The 12665-nt window shown below is 46.9% G+C and overlaps 1 protein-coding gene across 3 annotated transcripts in view; it reads left to right on the top strand.

Annotated features, from left to right (window-relative positions):
* Positions 1–443: 443 nt before the first annotated feature.
* Positions 444–12665, top strand: part of LOC139566937 (deoxycytidylate deaminase-like) — a 58788-nt gene continuing 46566 nt past the window's right edge. The window contains exons 1-2 of one of the 3 annotated variants that reach the window (XM_071388316.1): positions 444–711; positions 9113–9230. In XM_071388316.1, the coding sequence (XP_071244417.1) occupies positions 671–711; positions 9113–9230 (159 nt within the window). In that variant the 5' untranslated portion in view covers positions 444–670. Of the gene's footprint in view, positions 746–9112; positions 9231–12665 lie in introns of all 3 variants that reach the window. The other 2 variants (XM_071388315.1, XM_071388314.1) reach the window with 2 other exon arrangements.

A 12665-nucleotide genomic window follows, 5' to 3' on the forward strand; every position in this document is an offset into this window, starting at 1 on the left:
CAGTGACTTTCCAAGGTACGGATGGAAAGTGTCATTTAACAATAAGCTGCCTACCGTTATCATGTTTGGTAACATTTGCCCATGTATTTATTTTAAGAGTTTCAATGAGTTGTAAAAATGTCTCAGAGAACTCTGCTGAGCTCCCTCAAATGAAGGTCAGCTAACCCAGGCTACTTAACGTTACTAGCTCGGTATTTGAAGTTGCTATATTATCAGTAGTAGCCTATTATCAGGTAAAAGAATATGCTTATTATTCATAATTTCTCAAATATTTATTAGCTAATCATTCAGTTGAATACACTATGCTACAGCCATTGAATCTGTCTTTGAGCGTTTAAGGGACTTTCATGGCTCACTCGGTCCACGACATTATGTTATCATATTTTCAATCTTCAAATACGGGGAAATGTTATTAATCAGTGACTGAAATTTCGCGCTACGCGATATTCACTTCCAGACTTGGAGAGCGCTCAACGCGATATTCACTTCCAGACTTGGAGAGCGCTCAACGCGATATTCACTTCCAGACTTGGAGAGCGCTCAACGCCTTGTAGACGCCCCTCTGAATAACTGGGCGTGGTTTTGGCTTAACTGCGTTGGGGAAAAGAAAGGCGCCCTACGCCTCATCTGTACAGTGTTAGCTTGGCAGCTTGCTAGCACAGAAGCAAAGATGAGCCAAGAAATGAAGCACGAGGCATCCCAACTGAATGGGTAACTTTTATGGTTTCACTTCCCAACTGAATGGGTAACTTTTATGGTTTCACTTTGAAGTTAGCAGCGAATTGTCAGTTGTTTGGGTGCATGCGTTTTACAGTAGTACTAGCTAGCTAGGCTAAGTAGTAATAGCTAGCTAGCTCCTTCAGTTCTCTGATAGCAACACACAACTTCAATAAATAAACATAGTTCGCGTTTGTTGTTAGCAGCATATTCAGAAAGGCATTAGCAATGTAGCTAGCTAGTAAGATAGATAGATAGCTAGCTAAGTTACAGTATATTGAAATAAGGTCATGTGCAAGCTAGGCACTTAGCTATAATGTATACCAACCCGACAGAACTAACTTCATTGGGATCAAGGCATTTAGTGAGAGTTGTGGGAATAACTAAGAGGGAAAAGTGTGTGCGAGACTGGGGAGGGTTGGCAGCTTCAACAGTCTGTGTGTACACCTTAGAAACCACTGTAGCTGTCCTCATTCTCAGGATAAAATAGAATCTATCCTCTTCAGACATGATTTTCACTTAGTTTCCGTGCACTGTGTCTCAGTTTTATATTTAGCATCAGGTAATCTCTTTCCTACTCCCCTTAGTTCCCGATCCCATCTTGGTGAAAGACATGGGGACGGGATGTTTAAGATGTAGAATATGGATCCTGCATAAGCCATGACACACACACACAGAGTTTCTCTTCAGCTGAAAATAGTACGATATGAATCCGTGGCCCTCAAAAAGGGATGATGTGTGTGTGTCGTCGTCCCCCCCCCCCCCCCCGTTCATCCTTATTTGAGGGTGTGCCCATGGAATGTCAGCAGTGTTGGCACAGGGCATAAGCTAACGAGCAGGAGGGCAATGAGGACAAACACACACATCCCACACACACTACTCCCAGTCCCAACCACACTGTCACTCTGACTCTGTGTCAAATGTCAAACACGAGGGGCACTCTAGCTCAACCAGTAACATGCCCTCATCTGTCTCACAGACACCTGGAGGGGTTCCAGTCGCCCAGCAGAGTGCCAGGGGCCCAGAAAGGTTAAGGGGACCTGGGCCGGCCCCTGGCCCTCTTCACCACCCCTTTTAGCTGGCTGAGGGCCCACTTTGGCTGTTTTGATCCCCCAAAATGAGCCGGTGCCTCCCAGGGCCTTTCTACAAGCTCGATAACAGTCTCTTTGCACTGTGATTTCACGCTGTTATGAAGGCTTGAGTTCCGGATGTGGTTGATTGAACTCTGGATGGCATTTTGAGACTGGTTGCATCAGGTTTAGCCTTCATCATAGATATTTTTCAGTGTATGGCCACCGCTGTTCTGTCTATTTTTACTAGTTCAGCCTTTGAAAGTATTCAACTCTCCACCCTGCTTACACTTGTATCACCTTCATTGATGTGAAGAATGCTTTGGCTGAAGGCCTATACCGTTTCCATATTAATCCTCAGCCTGAACTCTTTAGGCTGCCTTCAGAGTAACTGTTGCTTGCCATCGAGTTGACAGTTTGGTCATGTTCTTCTGACCAAGCTCTGCTTTTGCATTCTCATCATTGCTGTGAAGAATGCTGAGGCTGAAGGCTAGGCATATAGGCCGGCGTATTCCATATCAACTCTGAACTGGTTGCAACCATAAATGTCCTATTAAATTCCTAATTCTATGGTAGCAACCATAGGGTGCATGTATGGAGTTGACAGTTTGGTCGCGTACCTCTGACCTTTCCATCCCCACGCAACATGCACGTTGGCAAACTTGGCATTCCGAGGTGCCTTCCTGCCTTCCCTAATATCACTCACTATGTCGACCGTCCCTTTCGGACAGGCATTCTGCACTTTCACTAAACCAGGTAGCCTAATGCCTTAATTTCCCAAACTCTGTTCCCAGATAGAGCCTACGATGTAGGGCCGAGTATAGCCAGGAAAAGTCCTATTTTGACGTGCTGCTTGGAAGCGCGATGATAGCCTAGTCCTCCCGCTCATTAAACCAATAAGGAATGAGCATTTTGGGGAATAATAAACCCCAGAAGGGAGAACGCCCGGGAAGCATTATCCCATGGCATGTTATCTCTTCTCCCAGCAGCTGTACTGTTGAAAATCCTGTTTAGGAAGGCTGGCCACCGTTCTGTAGAGAGTAGGACCTCTGATATGACAATCTGGTGCCTGGGAAAGCCAGAAGAGCCCAGGGGAGCGAACACACTCATCTGCATCTCATTTAAAGGACCAATGTCCTGGAGGGAAGGGTGACTGAGACCACAGCAACAGCTAGCATTGGAGTAGCATAGGAGAACCATAGCATTACAATGAATTGAACTTGAGCGGCATGGGATTGGGCACTGCAATGTCTGACTGTTCTAGTCATTGTAATTCTATGTCAGCATTTGAACATATGGCAGCAGGAAGATTACAGGGTTCTGAAAGACCGTGTGAATACCACCAGGTGTCAGGTCTCAGGTGGGGCGATTATTAAGATTCGAGGTGATGCTTTAATGAATGATGAGAAGGAAGACCCATCTGCACAAATTGACAACAGAAGACATTTAAGCTACCAAAGCTTCCCCGGAGACCAATGCTTAATTAGATGTATCAAGGAAGAGTCAGATGCTCTCCCTAAAAAGCTGGACCAGATTGAAAGTCTGCATTGGAAGATGGAGGCCTACTCATTTACATTTACATTTAAGTCATTTAGCAGACGCTCTTATCCAGAGCGACTTACAAATTGGTGCATTCACCTTATGATATCCAGTGGAACAACCACTTTACAATAGTGCATCTAACTCTTTTAAGGGGGAGGGGGGGGGGGTTAGAAGGATTACTTTATCCTATCCTAGGTATTCCTTAAAGAGGTGGGGTTTCAGGTGTCTCCGGAAGGTGGTGATTGACTCCGCTGACCTGGCGTCGTGAGGGAGTTTGTTCCACCATTGGGGTGCCAGAGCAGCGAACAGTTTTGACTGGGCTGAGCGGGAACTGTACTTCCTCAGAGGTAGGGAGGCGAGCAGGCCAGAGGTGGATGAACGCAGTGCCCTTGTTTGGGTGTAGGGCCTGATCAGAGCCTGAAGGTACGGAGGTGCCGTTCCCCTCACAGCTCCGTAGGCAAGCACCATGGTCTTGTAGCGGATGCGAGCTTCAACTGGAAGCCAGTGGAGAGAGCGGAGGAGCGGGGTGACGTGAGAGAACTTGGGAAGGTTGAACACCAGACGGGCTGCGGCGTTCTGGATGAGTTGTAGGGGTTTAATGGCACAGGCAGGGAGCCCAGCCAACAGCGAGTTGCAGTAATCCAGACGGGAGATGACAAGTGCCTGGATTAGGACCTGCGCCGCTTCCTGTGTGAGGCAGGGTCGTACTCTGCGAATGTTGTAGAGCATGAACCTACAGGAACGGGTCACCGCCTTGATGTGAGTTGAGAACGACAGGGTGTTGTCCAGGATCACGCCAAGGTTCTTAGCGCTCTGGGAGGAGGACACAATGGAGTTGTCAACCGTGATGGCGAGATCATGGAACGGGCAGTCCTTCCCCGGGAGGAAGAGCAGCTCCGTCTTGCCGAGGTTCAGCTTGAGGTGGTGATCTGTCATCCACACTGATATGTCTGCCAGACATGCAGAGATGCGATTCGCCACCTGGTTATCAGAGGGGGGAAAGGAGAAGATTAATTGTGTGTCGTCTGCATAGCAATGATAGGAGAGGCCATGTGAGGATATGACAGAGCCAAGTGACTTGGTGTATAGCGAGAATAGGAGAGGGCCTAGAACAGAGCCCTGGGGGACACCAGTGGTGAGAGCACGTGGTGCGGAGACAGATTCTCGCCACGCCACCTGGTAGGAGCGACCTGTCAGGTAGGACGCAATCCAAGCGTGGGCCGCGCCGGAGATGCCCAACTCGGAGAGGGTGGAGAGGAGGATCTGATGGTTCACAGTATCAAAGGCAGCCGATAGGTCTAGAAGGATGAGAGCAGAGGAGAGAGAGTTAGCTTTAGCAGTGCGGAGCGCCTCCGTGACACAGAGAAGAGCAGTCTCAGTTGAATGACTAGTCTTGAAACCTGACTGATTTGGATCAAGAAGGTCATTCTGAGAGAGATAGCAGGAGAGCTGGCCAAGGACGGCACGTTCAAGAGTTTTGGAGAGAAAAGAAAGAAGGGATACTGGTCTGTAGTTGTTGACATCGGAGGGATCGAGTGTAGGTTTTTTCAGAAGGGGTGCAACTCTCGCTCTCTTGAAGACGGAAGGGACGTAGCCAGCGGTCAAGGATGAGTTGATGAGCGAGGTGAGGTAAGGGAGAAGGTCTCCGGAAATGGTCTGGAGAAGAGAGGAGGGGATAGGGTCAAGCGGGCAGGTTGTTGGGCGGCCGGCCGTCACAAGACGCGAGATTTCATCTGGAGAGAGAGGGGAGAAAGAGGTCAAAGCACAGGGTAGGGCAGTGTGAGCAGAACCAGCGGTGTGTCGTTTGACTTAGCAAACGAGGATCGGATGTCGTCGACCTTCTTTTCAAAATGGTTGACGAAGTCATCCGCAGAGAGGGAGGAGGGGGAGGAGGGGGAGGAGGATTCAGGAGGGAGGAGAAGGTGGCAAAGAGCTTCCTAGGGTTAGAGGCAGATGCTTGGAATTTAGAGTGGTAGAAAGTGGCTTTAGCAGCAGAGACAGAAGAGGAGAAAGTAGAGAGGAGGGAGTGAAAGGATGCCAGGTCCGCAGGGAGGCGAGTTTTCCTCCATTTCCGCTCGGCTGCCCGGAGCCCTGTTCTGTGAGCTCGCAGTGAGTCGTCGAGCCACGGAGCAGGAGGGGAGGACCGAGCCGGCCTGGAGGATAGGGGACATAGAGAGTCAAAGGATGCAGAAAGGGAGGAGAGGAGGGTTGAGGAGGCAGAATCAGGAGATAGGTTGGAGAAGGTTTGAGCAGAGGGAAGAGATGATAGGATGGAAGAGGAGAGAGTAGCGGGGGAGAGAGAGCGAAGGTTGGGACGGCGCGATACCATCCGAGTAGGGGCAGTGTGGGAAGTGTTAGATGAGAGCGAGAGGGAAAAGGATACAAGGTAGTGGTCGGAGACTTGGAGGGGAGTTGCAGTGAGATTAGTGGAAGAACAGCATCTTGTAAAGATGAGGTCAAGCGTATTGCCTGCCTTGTGAGTAGGGGGGGAAGGTGAGAGGGTGAGGTCAAAAGAGGAGAGGAGTGGAAAGAAGGAGGCAGAGAGGAATGAGTCAAAGGTAGACGTGGGGAGGTTAAAGTCACCCAGAACTGTGAGAGGTGAGCCATCCTCAGGAAAGGAACTTATCAGGGCGTCAAGCTCATTGATGAACTCTCCAAGGGAACCTGGAGGGCGATAAATGATAAGGATGTTAAGCTTGAAAGGGCTGGTAACTGTGACAGCATGGAATTCAAAGGAGGCGATAGACAGATGGGTCAGGGGAGAAAGAGAGAATGTCCACTTGGGAGAGATGAGGATCCCAGTGCCACCGCCCCGCTGACCAGAAGCTCTCGGGGTGTGCGAGAACACGTGGGCAGACGAGGCGAGAGCAGTAGGAGTAGCAGTGTTGTCAGTGGTAATCCATGTTTCCGTCAGTGCCAAGAAGTCGAGGGACTGGAGGGACGCATAGGCTGAGATGAACTCTGCCTTGTTGGCCGCAGATCGGCAGTTCCAGAGGCTGCCGGAGACCTGGAACTCCACGTGGGTCGTGCGCGCTGGAACCACCAGGTTAGAATGGCGGCGGCCACGCGGTGTGAAGCGTTTGTATGGTCTGTGCAGAGAGGAGAGAAGAGGGATAGACAGACACATAGTTGACAGGCTACAGAAGAGGCTACGCTAATGCAAAGGAGATTAGAATGACAAGTGGACTACACGTCTCGAATGTTCAGGAAGTTAAGCTTACGTTGCAAAAATAAAATAAAATCTTATTGACTGAAATCTTATTGACTAAAATGATATAGTACTGCTGGCGGTGAAGTAGGCTGGCTAGCAGTGGCTGCGTTGTTGACTTTGTTTGAACGTGTAGCTGGCTAGGTAACCTCGACAATTACTCAAAAACTACACAATTATCTTGGATACAAAGACAGCAAAGACAACTATGTAGCTAGCTAACACTACGCTAATCAAGTCGTTCCGTTGTAATGTAAGTTGTAGTGTGAGTTTCTACAGTGCTGCTATTCGGTAGAAGTTGGCTAACTAGCAGTGTTAGCTAGCAGTGTTGACTAGGTAGGAGACGGCAGCGCAGTGGCCGAATATAGCTGGCTAGATAACCGAATAATTACTCTAACCAACTCTAAGCTACACAATTATCTTAGATACAAAGATAGCAAAGACAACTATGTAGCCAGCTAACACTACACTAATCAAGTCGTTCCGTTGTAATGTAATCGTTTCTCCAGAGCTGCTATGCTGCTATTCGGTGGCTAGCTGGCTAGCTAGCAGTGTTGACTACGTTACGTTACGAAAATAGCTGGCTAGTTAACCGAATAATTACTCTAACCAACTCTAAGCTACACGATTATCTTAGATACAAAGATAGCAAAGAGAACTGTGTAGCCAGCTAACACTACACTAATCAAGTCGTTCCGTTGTAATGTAATCGTTTCTCCAGTGCTGCTATGCTGCTGTGCTGCTATTCGGTGGCTAGCTGGCTAGCTAGCAGTATTGACTACGTTGTTACGTTCGGACGAGAATAGCTGGCTAGCGAACCTCAATAACCTCAATAACTACACAATTATCTTTGATACAAAGACGGCTATGTAGCTAACTAAGATCAAACAAATCAAACCGTTGTACTGTAATGAAAATGAATGAAAATGGTAAAACTACCTGTGGAGCGAGGCGGAATTGCGACTGCACGCTCCAAACCGGAAACATGTACCAAAAAACGTGTACTCAACTGAAAATGTGTTTCGATTCATGTTTTATGATTCATTTCATTTATTATTCCTCTCATCTTGCTTTATTAAACATTTGAACAAATCAAATCGCTACATCAACTGTAAATGATTTTACAACAGCCTCTCTAACTAGATTCACTAGGCCTAATTAAATACAGATGCCACGTCATTTGATCAAGCCGCAATGAAAAGGCATACACAAGTAGTTTCTTTTGTCTTTTGAGCGACGACGGCCCCTCTGCCCTATGATGTACGCCACTTAATGCATCCGCACGCCTGGAAATGTCACTTTAAAGTTTTCCCCGTTTGACAGTCTTGCTCCGCATGCTGGCAACCATTAGCCAATTTGAAATTTAGGGACGAGATCTCCGTCTGAGCTGTAGAGGAGTTCAAAGTGTCCGACTCCGAACGCATCCCTCTTTCTCCCTCCGTCTCTTTCTCTGATCCCTTCTTCATTTCTTTCGAGTCCAGTCGTGTCTGCGGGGGGGTTATAGGCGAAAGACATCACCGATCTTGTCTTTGTAGACAGGCAGATGTGGTGCGTTGCTGGACAGCAATGGGTCTCGATTGGCCCTATTGCCCTAGGTTGGCGCTCTTTTCATTTCTTTGTCGTGTGCCAGCCAGGTGGGTAGGGTTTAATTGCCAGGTCGAAACGCACGGCCGAGAGATCACACTCCAAACTGTGGAGGAGCTCAAAGTATCCCTTCCTCTTCTGCCGTCGCTGTGTCTTTGGATCCACTTTAGAGAGTGCTTTGTAGACAGGCAGACATGGTATCTAGGCCTAGATCTATGCCACGATCCGCCCTAGGTTGGCGATGGGTAGTGTTTAATTGCTGGGTACTGCTGCTTCAGTTTCCAAGGTGCTCCAGCCTGACCCAGTGGGACTTTCTGCGACTGTACCCATAATAGCTCCCGGTTCCTGTGTCTGGATCCGTAATGGCGGGTGAGTGGCCTGGAGCACAGCAGTGAAGAGAGGATATAATTGTTTTCAAAACGCGAAGAAGGTACGCTGGGATAGTGAGGACTCTAGACAGGGGTGTTGTAATTATAAGGAGTGGGTGTCTGTTCTCCATGGGGTTAAGACCCAGGTTTGAAGCCCTTTGAATCGATGTGTGTGAAGTGTCTGTCTGAACTTGTCTGTGTGTGTTTGCGTTCACGCCGGCACACGTGTTCCTTTGTAAAGCAAGAGGATGGAGACCGAGACTACATCATGCTGCCCTCAAGTGATACACGTGACCGATGCCCCTGACTGCTCCTTTTTGACCAACGAGCCTTTTGAAGATTTAATTTGTTTTACTCCATCCCTCCCTAGCTTGTCACTTTCCTTCTATTGTCTTCTCTTATCCTGAAGACTCACCCGCTCTCCTTCCCTCATCCTTCCTCCTTTTGACTTCTCCTCCTTCTCTCTATTTCTCTTCCTCACCTTTCTTTCGCTCATTTTTCTGACCTCCATTTTCTTTTGTCTCCTTGTTTTTGTCTCCCCTTCTATCCCCCCGTTCTGACCTTTTCTCTGTTTTCTTTCTCTCTCTCTATCCATCTCTTTCTCCTTTCTTCCCCTCCATTAGGACCCCGGCCTCTGATTCTGCTCAGACGAAAAAGCGTGAGGACTACCTGGAGTGGCCTGAATATTTCATGGCTGTAGCCTTCCTGTCAGCTCAGAGAAGCAAGGATCCCAGCTCACAGGTAAACGCATACATACACACACACACAGCTCAAAGAAGCTTTCGAGATCCTAGGTAACAACATCACCACCTCCTACCCCACCTCGTCATTGATCCTGACCCCCCCAGCCCTCCAACCCGCTTTCTCTCCCTTTCTCCCTCTACCACGGCTGTGTAAGGCGTCCACACCCCTGCCTGTTATTAAATATTAATCCAGATGCCAGGCCCTTCGCCCTCAATAAAGCCCCCCTGCCTTTCTGATCAGGCCCTGGCACGGACGCCACTCTTTGACACTGGCGGGCAAGACGGCGGCGGGTATTTGATTGAGTTCCCAGAGTTCCCCGGCTGTGGGGCAAGCACCCGGTTTGGGCGGGGGGGGGGGTGTTTCAAGCGGTCGGGGGCATTAGCCCTTGTCTGCCTTAGTCAGGGATTGGATGACTGGTGTAGGCCTGTTAGCTCCAAGTTGGATGTCGGTTTTGATTTGTTTCGACACCTATACCCCCTGTCTGCACTGTGCTGTCTAGTTTGATGATCGACCTAGAGCTTGTTTTGAAATGGATTTCTGACCCACAGAAGTGGATGGAGGGAGAGTGAGGGATATTGGAGAAATGGAGGGGGAAAAATGGCTACAGGGCAGAGATTTTCATTACTTTTTTTTAATGGTTCCTAAAGTATTTGGTCAAAAATAGATGTCGTGTGGGAAATCTGGACTAATTTTTAATTATTCGATACACTTTCATACAGCTGTATGTGCATTTGTGCATGTTAGTGTGTGTGTGAGAACAAAAGTCTCTCGCCCTAGCCCCGCCCCCTGTCACTTGAGCGCGTTTGTTGTTGCTCGACCACGAAACACTTGCGTTCAGTAATATAAATCCACAAGCATTCTATAATTACACTATTAGTTTGTTTCTTACATCTGCAAACAGCTAGTCTGTCTTTTCTTAGCAAGTTGCCACTAAATAGTTATAGCTAGCTAATAAATGTATTGAGTCAGTGCAAACATAGCTAGCTATACAGCCTGATACCAGTGACGGTTTAGGCCTAAATCAGCATGTTGTTTGTGCAACATGCTTCTAAACCAAAGAGTATTAGGCGAAGCATGAGTATGTTAGCTACATGAAGTAGCGAAGAGAAAACAACATTTCATGTAGCCAAAAATATTAGTGTCCCGAAGGGAACACTGACCAACACTTTGGTTCCTACCCTGTCACAATAACTCCTCCCTGGCATTTTCATTTGTTGTCATGTCAAACTATGCCTACTATTCTATTCTAACTATAGAATTAAAATAATAATAATATTTCCATGATTCCAATAGTTCACCCAAGAGTTTTGATCAGCAATTGCAACATTTGGTTGAAAATCGCAATTGCAACATTTGCCAATATTGTGCGACCCTATGTGGCAGTGTGGATATGATCTCAAATTAGTGCAGGAAATGCAGAAATTGATAAATGCTGAACAGTTCTGAGTTGAAGTTGAATTGAACAGTATAAAACAATAAGAATGGGGAGAGAGACCCATTGAAATCACTTAGAATGTATGTGTTGCCATCCTAGGGTCACACACTACTCATAAAGCAAATTTTGAATTTACGTTATTCAAAAACATAAAATAACGTCAAAATAAAGCACAGTTGATGAAGTCACTGCAACCCTTAGAGTTGCAGTCTGTTTTGGAATGGGTGGCCAGTAATTAACTGGTCCTGAACATCTCTAAAACTAAGAGCATTGTATTTGGTACAAATCATCTCCTAAATTCTAGACCTGAATCTGGTAATGAATGGTGTGGCTGTTGAACAAGTTGAGGAGACTAAATTACTTGGTGTTACCTTAGATTGTAAACTGTCATGGTCAGAACATATAGATTCAATGGTTGTAAAGATGGGGAGAGGTTTGTCTGTGATAGAGATGCTCTGCTTTTTTGACACCACACTCCACAGGCTCTAGTTTTGTCAATCTTAATTATTGTCCAGTCACGTGGTCGAGTGCGGCAAGGAAAGACCTAGTTCATCTGCAGCTGGCCCAGAACAGGTCAGCACGCCTTGCTCTTCATTGTAATCAGAGGGCTGATATAAATACTATGCATGCCAGACTCTCTTGGCTAAGAGTTGAGGAGAGACTGACTGAATCACTTCCTCTTCTTTTTAGAAGAAACATTGTTGAAAATCCCAAATTGTTTGCAAAGTCAACTTACACACAGCTCTGACACACACACAGCTCTGACACACACACACACACACACACACACACACACACACACACACACACACACACCCCACCAAACATGCCACCAGGGGTCTTTCCACAGTCCCCAAATCCAGAACAAATTCAAGAAAGTGTACAGTATTATATAGAGCCATTATTGCATGGAACTCTGTTCCATCTCGTATTGCTCAAATTAAGAGCAAACCTGGTTTCAAAAACAGATAAAGCAACACCTCCTGTTAGTTTGTGTGTCTGTATTGATATGTAGGCTACGTGTGCCTTTACAATTTTTTTTTATGTAGTTCTGTCCTTGAACTGTTCTTGTCTATTAATGTTCTGTGTTATGTCGTGATTCATGTTGTATATGGACCCCAGGAAGAGTAGCTGCTGCTTTTGCAACAGCTAATGGGGATCCTAATGAAATACCTTCAAACACGAGAAAAATACCATGATATGCTGGCCATATCGCCCAGCCCTCGACGAGAGCTGGCTCTGCTCCTCTGTGATAAGCTCAACCCCCAGGGGAAGGAATGGGGACGGAGGGGGGAGAGACCAGTGGGGCACAGCAGGGGGTCTATGGATCCAATAATCCTCACTCCATCTCTCTCTATCCAGGTGCCCACTGACTCCACACCTGCTGCTGGGAGTAAGTGCCTTCAGAAAGTATTCACACCCCTTGACTTGTTCCACATGTTATTGTGTTAAAGCCTGAATTCAAACTGGATTTAATTGATTTTTTTTCTCTCATTTATCTACACACTATCCCATAATGACAAAGTGAAAAATTCAATTTATTTTTATCACAAACTCCCTAGTCCTTGCCGATGACAAGCATACCCATAACATGATGCAGCCACCACCATGCTTGAAAATATGAAGTGGTACTCAGAGATATTGAATTTGCCCCAAACATAACGCTTTGTATTTAGGACATAAAGTATATTTATTTGCCACAATGTTGTGGATCCATCTTCAGTTTTCTCCGATCACAGCCATTTAACTCTGTTTTAAAGTCCCCTTGGCTTTGTTCTGTGTGTGCGCGAGTAAGTGCACATGAGGTGCGTGTCTGCGACTGTCTAGAAAACCTCCCTGGTCTTTGTGGTTGAAATTCACTGATTTGACTGCGGGACCTTACAGATAATTGTATGTGTGGGGTACAGAGATGGGGTAGTCATTCAGAAATCATGTTAAACACTATTATTGCACACAGAGTGAGTCCATGCCACTTATTGTGACTTGTTAAGCAAAAT

This window comes from Salvelinus alpinus, chromosome 39, assembly GCF_045679555.1.
Source record: "Salvelinus alpinus chromosome 39, SLU_Salpinus.1, whole genome shotgun sequence".
Classification (NCBI taxonomy): domain Eukaryota; kingdom Metazoa; phylum Chordata; class Actinopteri; order Salmoniformes; family Salmonidae; genus Salvelinus; species Salvelinus alpinus.